Source organism: Hyposmocoma kahamanoa, unplaced genomic scaffold (assembly GCF_003589595.1).
Source record: "Hyposmocoma kahamanoa isolate Upper Pololo Valley unplaced genomic scaffold, ASM358959v1 116, whole genome shotgun sequence".
Lineage (NCBI taxonomy): Eukaryota > Metazoa > Arthropoda > Insecta > Lepidoptera > Cosmopterigidae > Hyposmocoma > Hyposmocoma kahamanoa.
The window spans coordinates 4951133-4961834 of record NW_020653391.1 but is presented as its reverse complement, the minus strand read 5'-3'; the positions used below and the strand labels follow the sequence as shown (position 1 = coordinate 4961834).

The 10702-nt window shown below is 37.4% G+C and overlaps 1 protein-coding gene across 1 annotated transcript; it reads left to right on the top strand.

Annotated features, from left to right (window-relative positions):
• Nucleotides 1-132: 132 nt before the first annotated feature.
• LOC113239823 (coiled-coil domain-containing protein 102A) lies at nucleotides 133-2814 on the top strand. Its single transcript, XM_026476963.1, has one exon. It carries the CDS (start codon nucleotides 168-170, stop codon nucleotides 1284-1286), a length of 1119 nt encoding a protein of 372 aa, XP_026332748.1. The 5' UTR covers nucleotides 133-167; the 3' UTR covers nucleotides 1287-2814.
• The last annotated feature ends 7888 nt before the right edge of the window (nucleotides 2815-10702 follow it).

Below are 10702 nucleotides of genomic sequence, written 5' to 3'. Positions count from 1 at the left end.
TGTATAAAATGAACTATATTAGACGATATTACTTTTCACGAGTAGTACTATATTATATTTATATAATAGTATATAATAATAATATATCTCTTGTACGATTAATAAAAGGGCACGAGAATAGGGTGAGAGACTTAGAATATGCTTTAATTTCAGGAAACAAATGAAAAATGGCTCAAAGCTCCCACGGTGGCAGTCATCGACGTAGTCGAGACCACGACGGCGCATCCATGAGGTACACTAACACTGACTGGGAAGCCAAAGAGGCCCTATATCAGAGGGAACTTGACGAAGCAAGAGCTCGGGCTACGCAAATGGAAAAAACCATGCGTTGGTGGTCAGACTGCACGGCCAACTGGCGAGAGAAGTGGAGCAAGGTTCGTACTGAACGCAACAAGGCTAGAGAAGAGGTCAAACAGTTGAAAAATAAAGTTGAATTTATCACAAAAGAATTGACGACAGCTAAAACCGAAAAGAACAATTTGGAACAACAATTGATGGACCTGAAAAGAGACAATGAGAAACTTCTAAGCATAGGAGAAAGCAGAATAGTGTCTGGTGACTTGTCAACGGAAGATGGCGTAGAATTGAGAAGAAAAAATTTAGGTTACGTTTCCCCTAATGAACCTTCAATACGCCAAAGAGCTTCATTGGATTCTCACAAATTCTCTAATGTTGATAACGTACTGGCCAATAAGTTTAATGAAATGAGAATTCGGCTGGATGACACGTGTAAAAGTCTGCAAAGTGAGAAGGATCAAAAAGCATTCTTGCTTGCTAAAATTGAGACTCTTACAGCAGAATTACATAATACAAAAATGGAATTGACACACAGTGACAGGACATTGGGGTCCACTGATTCTAGTCATAGCGAAGTTGAGAAACTTCAAAATGAGTTACAAGACGAAATTGCAGCTAAGCAAGTTCTCGAGGAAAAAGTGACAGAGTACAAAATGGAAATGGAAAGATTGAAGTCTGAAAACACAATCCAGTGGAGTAAAAGGGAGTTACTAGAAACAGAGAATGTAGCAATATTGAGAGAAAATAAGAAATTGTACAGTCAAGTTTGTGAGTTACGTGAACAAATTCACAAATTGAATAGGATATCTGACGGTGGAACCTATGGTAACGATCGTAGGTTGGATTCAAATGTTCTTTACGTAAGAACGAGTGCTAGTCCAAGATCTCAGGGGTCCAGTAATGAATCTTCGGAAGCGAATCTCGCTCACATTGATGGGAAAACGAATACATCGGGTGAAGAAGAAGAGTTAGCAATAGTGGAAAATTAGACAAGTTGTTGGTAAGCACTAACACAGTACAGTTTTAAGATAAAGTCGAACGAACTTAGGAACAGATGATAATAGATGAATAAATGAATGATGAAAGCTGCAGTGACGCGATTGTGGCACGGCAGCCGCACATGTACTAATTGTGACTGCAAAAGTGGCGTGCGCGTGTCATGACAGTAGCGCTGCAATTACACTTCTAAATATTGTATTAAAATTAGGAGTGGCGCGGCTGCGGTTTTTTTAAAATTAATCGATATTGTAGTGCTGATCTCCTAGTAAATAAAAATTGTTCCCTCTAAATTTCTTGGTATCGGCCGTAGAAGAAAAATTATTAGAATAAAAAGTGTTTATTCCGGTCTATTCTACTAGAAGCAAGTCAAAACCAAATTCAAACTACAATAACATTTAAAAAAGGGTCAAAAATTTGTCCCGTTTCCATAGTATCCCCTTCGCTTCAGTTAGACCGCGGCTGCAGCGCCACAGATGCGCCACTGAAGCGTTTCTACAAGCGTCTAATTTGAAGGCGCTCTAAGTCCATAGGACTTAGGCGCCTTCAGATTTCTACACTAACTATTGGGTAATTGTAACAGTTTAAAATAACTAAATATCTAATATTGTTTACTACCTAAAGGGCCGTATTTTCGGAAATTTTGCTTCCTACCAAGTTTTATTACATAATTGGTATAACAGGAATTAGTTATATTGCAATTTAAAAGTCACAATTACTCCATTGTTACAAATAGATAAAGTCGAATATTAGAAATCTAATAAACACAATCATCCAAACTTTACCGTTTTGTTCTGTGCTTACAAAATGAATTCTTAAATCTAGAAGGTTTAATTAATTCTAGATGTTACAGATAAATCAATAAGCTTGAAAATTTTGACAACACTTCACGACGATTCATTTGAACAGAATGACAGCTTCAATTATTCTTGTTTAATTTATCAGTAAAAATTGAATATAGAACGATAAATAGAAAAGTCTTGATGATTGTGAAAAAAGATTTTCTTTTCTTTCTTTTATAAAGTCTAACCCCGCGGGATGTAACATGTGCTTATATAGATCTACAATAACAAATTGATATTACTAAGTTAAAAATTGTGAATGCAATATTTATTCAAATTAAAGTTGTGAAAGTAATATTTAGCAATATTTTTAGTACAGAGCAATAAATAAACGTATCATTCAGAATTAGCATTCCATAACATTATTATATAGATAGAGAATGTTCTTTTTTCTAACAAAAATATTTTGGCAAGTTAAGAAAGAATATGGTCTCTTTAAAACATGTTAATTTGCTGTCCTATTAAATCTAACAAAGTTCCGGAAATTGATTTAGTAAGAGCATTTAATTTCTAAAATAATTGTATATAGAGTAGAATTGTTGAGATGACGATTTTGTTGTGTACCAGTCTTTATCTATTTTTGCTCCTCATTTGAAAACTGAGGAACACAAAGCACGACAAATACTTAATAAAGTAATAAACAAAGTAGTGGACGCTTCAGTCCATCATATTTTGAGCTAACACTTGGCTGTATGGTCGTAAAACTTTGCTTTTTTAATTCTTTAGTGGAAAGAATTAAAAAAAAGAACGAAAATAAGTTTAAATTTTTTTTACTCTTTACCCGTAAGTAAGAAAAATAAGAAGAAGACAAAAGTTGGAGTTAGATCGCTTCCGAATTCAATTTGGTAGGTAATTATAATGGCAATAAGTTCGTTCAACTCAACATTTTTAGAAACATTTGAATTAGTGGCTAAATTAAACTAGCTCTGTTGTAATTAAGACTCAATTTACATTGCCGTGGTAGAAGCGACTTTTTGCAACGAACCTGTACATAGCATAATGAACTTTATGTGAATACCTTTATGTGTAACGTATAAACCAGATACGATACGATAGTCACGGGAACCTCCGAGACTACGAGAGAATTCTCCGAAATTCTCTAGACCAGTTTTTTGGCTCGTATCTATATTTATTACATACATTACAAATGAGTTTAAAGAAATTATCATAACCTACATTTGACCCAAGATAAATTTATTTGCTTTACGAAAAATAGCCAACAATCATGGGCTATTTCAGGATTTCCCTCTTTACAGATAGTATATCTAATCGTGGTTTTAAAATTATCGACAACAGAATAGTTCAGAAACATATACCGTGTAATACAAGTTTATAATAGACCTTTTTTGATGTAATTAATAACAATTACTTTTGTGACATTCAAATTATCTAACGTGCACAACAAAATCGTCACCTAAAATCCGTGTTAGTGATTGTTGATAATGGCATAATCTAGTTTTACATTAAAAGTGGTTAGTAGAAGTTAATTATGGCTACACTTTAGGGAGTCACCACTTTTATCGACACGGAATCGTATTAATACGGCTTAAGCAGAAAAAAATTTATGTCCATGTATTAAAAGCGAAAAAAACGTGGGTTTCGCGTCGGTGGTCCGAGTGGAAGCTAAACGTCTAAACGTCTTTTGCTCTTACGCGTGAAACACACAGAGAACGGGTGCTGGTCGGGCGCGTGTCGGGTCGGATTGCTCTTACGCGTGAAACACACAGAACAGGTGCTGGTCGGGCGCGTGTCGGGTCGGGTTGCTCTTACGCATGAAACACACAGAGAACGGGTGCGGGTCGGGCGCGACTCAGGTCGGGAGCATGGCGACTGTAATTCCCTCTATTTATATGGACGACAACACACCACGCGCGGGCCAGTGTTGGGCAAAGTTTAATTGTTCAGGCAATTAAAAATTGACAATTAATTATTTGTCAATCGCGACTACAACAATTAACGGCAAAGTGGCAAAGGCACTCGCGCGCTCTCAAAGGCACTCCAGGGCACTCGAAGGCACTCAAAGGCACTCACGGACACTCAAAGGCACTCACGGACACTCAAAGGCGCTTGCTGGCACCCAAAGGCACATCTATTTACATTTTCAGACTTCGATTTCATTGCAGATATATAGTTGACGCTTTTGTTCGGTAGTTTCAGATTTAATTGTTAGTATTAATTATTTCTTAAGACAATTTAAAAAATTAATTGCAATTGATTTAATTGCAAATCACAATTAACATAAACCAATTAATGGTTTATTTGCAATTGATGTTAATTGTAAATAAATTAATTGCAATTAATTTTTTAGTCAATTAAATATCTGATTGAAATTTAATTGATTGCGCTCAACACAAGCGCGGGCGCAGAACGGATGCACGACACGCGCCCGACTCGCATCCGCTGTCAGTGTGTTTCACGCTTAATTACATAGCTTTTTCTGACCGGCTCAAGCCGATATCACGTAAGTGCGGTGACTCTCTCAATGTGTTATTTCACTGCCTATTAGCGAGTACTCATCACGAATTAAATATGGTTGTTACAGGCAATATAGGCATGTTATATTTGGATTCTCGTCCCTGATAACACAGTGATGTCAGTTACTGTGCTACATGATATCATGATATAAAGTAGCTAAAACGTTACAACTCTATTTTCTAAAGTATAAGCTTCGGAGTCCCAAACGAGTTTCAGGGAAATTGGCGAGTGTATTTTATTATTGAGAAATTCTCTATGCCGTTAAAGCTTTTCACTTCAAACATTAACCTTATATTTTAACGTTAAAGGACCACTTTGCGTTGAATAGTGAAGTACGATTAGGATTTCTGTTCTGATATCGACATTCAAACGTGGAATCTGACTGCGTGCTAATCAGATATTATCTTTATATTCAAGGTGTTAAGGTAAACTTTTTCTATAATACCCAGTAACGGGACGAACAAGTTGTACGCCTAGTGGTAAACGACTCGTCTATCCATAACAGTTGCAGTGCCATTCAGAGCTTTAAATCGCAAACATCTTATGGGCACCACCACTTCGTCCGTCACCCTGAGACATAAGTTGACAAGTCCCATGTGCCTGTAATGTCACCAACAACTTACCGAAAATAAATATGCAAACTTTGGCAAGCCCCCGCCCACGTCGATGTCGTCACCGCACAGCTGCCCGCTGTTGTCCAGTTTGTTATAATTTTCTCATTAATCAGTTGGATACTATAGTTATTTTTAGTAGCAGTAGAGCACTTTGTGAAAGAGTTCGTCTAGGCAAGTACTGCTACCTTATTTCTACTCTATCCTATTTCTGCCGCAAAGCAGTAGTGTGAGCATTAATCGTTTCGGTTTTGAAGGGTAAGGGACTAAGGGTGCTGGTGAAATTACAGGATTTGTCAACTTATGTCTCAGGGTGGCGGGCGCAAGGGCAGTGCCCCTCAGATCTATGCGATTTAAAGCTCTGAGCGGCACTGCAAATATTATGGACAGGCGTGTAGCTTACCATCAGTCACACGAGTTGTTCATCCCGTCACTTGATATTATGCAAAAAAAACATTACCATGTTGCATACACGCTGTTCACTCCCTTGGTTGCCAGTTAAAAGCAAAGAGTTCGCGGTGTATTATTATCAATAATGCCTAGTCACTAGCAACACCACTCACATTGCTTTTAAGTTGGTGGTTCTGTAATAGAGTGAGTGTCATTATCCAAAGGTAACATGGCTACCTTTATATGAGTCAAAATTAGCAATCTTAAGGAAATAAGATATATAAAATATATAATAATGTGCAGGTTAGTCAGCAAATCAACATCGAATTTAAATTTAAAACATCGCGTAAAATTAAAGGAAAAGATAATCCCAAAAGTAACCAAATAAAATATTTTCTAACCGTAATTGACAAATTAACAGAGACAGTGGTTGTGTATAATTAACGTAACCGTACGTCCCGCTTTGAGCGGGACAGTCTCGCTTTTGAGTTACGGGTCCCGCTGTTCCCAAAATAGTTAACAATGTTCCGGCTTGATAAAACAGGACACAAGCGAAAAAGAATTAATGAAGCGAAAAAGATATGAAGCTATCCCACCAGACTACACAAGATTAATTCTTTTATTTTTAATGTTGAAACATTTTTAGTTCTTTTTAAAAATTGTTCAATCATTGACCATTGTGTATTATTTTTAAAACAATAATAAAGTGACGGGGCGTCCAGCTCTAAGGGAAAAAAATAATGGTCACGTTATGTAGGAATAATACATAAAGTTTAATGTCACAATTGAAGTTAAATAAATAAATCATTTATTTATTTATAAAACACTTAAACCTTAATTCATCATCATCATCAGCCTATCGTAGTCCACTGCTGGACATAGGCCTCCCCCAATGTGCGCCATTTCGCCCGGTCGTCAGCTTGTCGCATTCATTTCCCGCCAGCAACCTTTCGCAGGTCGTCACTCCACCTGGCCGGAGGGCGTCCTACACTACGTTTGCCGAGTCGCGGTCTCCACTCTAGAACTCGTTTTCCCCATCGGTTATCGGTTCTTCGACAGATATGGCCAGCCCACTGCCACTAGAGCTTGCTTATTGCACGAGCTATGTCGGTGACCTTGGTTCTCTGTCGGATAACCTCATTACGAATTTTATTCTTCAGAGAAACTCCGAGCATAGCCCGTTCCATAGTTCGCTGAGCGACTTTAAGTTGGTGGTCTAGCCGTATCGTGAGTGTCCACGTCTCAGCTCCGTAAATCATAACAGGCAGGACGCACTGGTTGAAAACCACAGACATATATCTAGATAGACGCCGCAAGTGTACTTCGCGTGCCCAAAGGAAGTAAAATTCACTTACTTGCCGCTGCTACACTTCAGAACGCGCTCGACCGTTATCGTAGATAAACACCAGTCGTAAACGCGAAAAAATGCATAATTGCGCCATTCTAAACTGCAAAAACACCATAAATGTGGGCAAACGGGTAAACAGGGACATTTCCTTCCACGGGCAAGTGATTTTGTAATCAGAAGATGCATAATTTGTTTTAAAACCAATTATTTTGGTTTTGTATGAGTTTCGAGAAAACAAATATGCAACCGAGTGTATGCCTCATGATTTGTAATACATAGCGGCTTTTACTTGGTGCGATATATTTGTGATCCTTTGTTAATACGCCATGAATATCGAACGAACGCACTTTTGTATAATGCATTCAGTTTCGTGGTACGGCCGCTTGTACATTTCTTTGGCCAAATTTAATATTTAGTGTTGTATATATACGTTAGGCAACACTGTTCTCGATTCTGATCGATTTTGAAAACAAAGGGACGAAAATTATTATGACCTTAGCAATATTATAAAAATATTCTATAACTCTTTTGTTATGTCGTTTAGTACGTTTACGTACGTTTCGTTTTTTTTTCACTTTTGTAGTATCTATTATGAGTAGTATCTGTAATTTCGATAATTTTTGCAGCACGTTGCTTCGAATGTCCGAATATAGTGAGCAAATAATTACATACATCGCTAGATATGTAGTACGAGTAATATAAAAAGCAAAGAATTAACAGTGCGCTGTTTTTACAAAAACCTGGAATTGGACATATGTATGAGCGCTTTCGAGAACGAAGGAAGTCTAGTTTATCCCACCCAAGATGCTATGCAACTGTGCAGAGTAGCAAAGTTAGAAATCCGAGAAATAATAAACAAATCACAAAAATTTCACACGAGGCCGTCATTAAGTAAACCTCTTCTGATTAATAAGATTTTACCACATTTTGTTGGCAATAACATTTTCAGTTGTCTTGCCATTCATCAATTTGACCAATTACCAACAGAAAACCATCTAGTAAAATTAATTAAGGCAGTCGTAAGTTCATATATTGACGTGCGTTTTCATTATTGAAGTTAAACGATAAGATCTATTACAAAAGGATGTTATATAATAATCTCATTTTACTGGAAGAACGATAATTTTAACATTTGAAGTCGATTAAAAATTAGTCTTAATTTTTTTTAAGTAATCAACATTTTTTTAAAACAAGTAAAACAAAGGACTAAACTATCTTATTCTAGTATTTTTCTACTATATTAATATTATACGACTAAGTACTTGTAATCAACAAATACTTGAACAAAAATGATTCTATTTAGAATCGATTAATTGAATGGAATACGCGTGGTTACGCGTATTCCGATATCAATCGATTTAGAGCGAGCGGAAGGAGGTTTCCATCACTAAATAGTTCTTGTGACGTCATAGTGGGTACAAAAAATGTGGCACGTTTGGTTTTCATTGAAATTGCTGTACTTACGGCGTCTATCTAGATATATGTCTGCGTTGAAAACCTTTGTTTTCAGATTTTGCGGTACAATAAACCATAATTATAAGCGAAAAATTAAAACAAAACAGTAAATTTGATAAAAAGGATGTGGACGCTGATTTTTATTGTGATTGCTGATTTTCAGTATTGACCTATAGCTATTCGTTAGCTGCATCAGACCTACAACCTACAAGCGGAGTGTATAGTAAACACCAAGTAATTATACAGATACTGCCTGTGTTGTTTGATGTCTGATGTTGAATTGATGTATTTAACTATTGATCTCTTATACGAAATTATTTTAAAGTAGTCTGTATTGTGCATTTATATTTTAACCCGTGAAGTCAAACAAGGAGTTATTTAGTTACTATTTGAGGCCTTTTGCGACTCTATGTGGTATCGTTCTTGGGTGATCCGATCTATATACAGTTTTATATGAGTTCCGAAGTTTGTGAAATGTTTCTTATCTTCGTTTGGCTAGTTACCGAAGGTTGCTGTTGAACCCGTTCATGGACATGGAACTAAGTCCAAAGTCATGGTACCACGATTACTTTTAACCACGGTCAACGACACTGTATACGTTTTTACAATAAGATTCCAGAGCATATATGTATATATTAAGATTATCATTACGTAAGTTTTACATACATTAAAAATATTTTGATTGAAAAGTCATATTACAAAATTGAAGACTACGTGTTAGATAAAGATGTATGGAAAGACGACATGCCTCTAGATTCCACATAAATATGATTCAAAGTGTATTCCACAGCATTTAAGTTTATTTGAAAAACAATCCCCAGAGTTTCTTGCTTTTTCTCAAGGAAGTCAGCATTTTACTAGCAATAGAGCTTCTTGTGAAAGAGTTCGTCCAGGGAAGAACTGCCACCTTACCTACTGCCGCCAGGCAGTAATGTTAGCATTACTGTGTTGCGGTTTGAAGGGTAAGGGTGATGGTAAAATTACAGGCACATGGGACTTGTTAACTTATGTCTCAGAGTGACGGGCGCAGTGGCAGTGCCCCTCAGATCTTTGCGATTCAAAACTCTGAGTGGCACTGCAACTGTTATGGACAGGCTCGTAGCTTACCATCAGGCGCACAACTTGTTAGTCCCGTCGCTTGATATTATAAAAAAAATACTGAACGAATAGTAGCTTAGAAGTGAGGTTTTCGAGTGTAAATGTATTATATCTATGGAATAAATTATTATTTGACTTTGATTTTGGCAGTAAAAGTAAGTTAAATAACATCGCACACAAAAATATCACTAGTTTAATTTGTGCCGTAGTGCTTACAATACGTGTTTTGAATCAATCATCATCATCATATCAGCCGGCAGATGTCCATTGCTGAACATAGGCCTCCCCCAAAGATTTCCAGACCAGCCGATCGGACGCGACGTGCATCCATCGGCTTACCAGGTCATCCGTCCATATAGTAGGGGGCAGTGCAACATACTCAGTTCTACGAGCTATGTGCCCTGCCCACTGCCTCTTCAACTTGCAATCCTTCGAGCTTTGTCGGTGACTTTCGTTCTTCTACGGATCTCCTCATTTCTGATTTGATCACGTAGAGAAATGCCGCGCATTGCTCGCTCCATAGCTCCTTGAGTGACTTTGAGCTTTTTATGAGGCCCATAGTAAGTGACCACGTCTCAGAGCCGAAGGTCATCGCTGGCAACACGTACTGCTCGAAGACTTTTGTCTTCAAGAACTGCGGTATTGCGGACGAGAAGGCGTCCCGGAGCGTCTCGAAAGCTGCCTAACCGAGTCGGATTCGATTGACCGCTTTCTCGAAGTTGGCCCTGCCTAATTGGACGGTTTGTCTGAATCAATATACAATATAAAAAGCCCTATGGAAAAGCAGAGCAGTAACTACACAGAAAGCACTTGTAAATCGCACTGTGAAGCCCGCAGTTCGTTTTTTGTAATACATATTCTAAATTTAATTTTACTATAAACGCTGTTACTGTCAAAATCTTTATTCCATAGGTAAGCATTATAACGTCTGAAATCCTCACATTGGTTAAACTCTACCGTGCATTCGTAAGGCTGATTCCGCTGAGAAGAATGAGCAAGAAACTCTGGGGGTTGCTCTTTGTAAATAACATTTGTACACATTCAACATTTACAATACATATATTTTCAAGCATCATACATCGAGACTAGATATTAGGTATACTTGGGGGACAGATCTCAATACAAGGACAATACTTTCGAAGCACGAATTCCGTAATTGCGATCGTTTTCTCACTATGGACGTCCTAAGA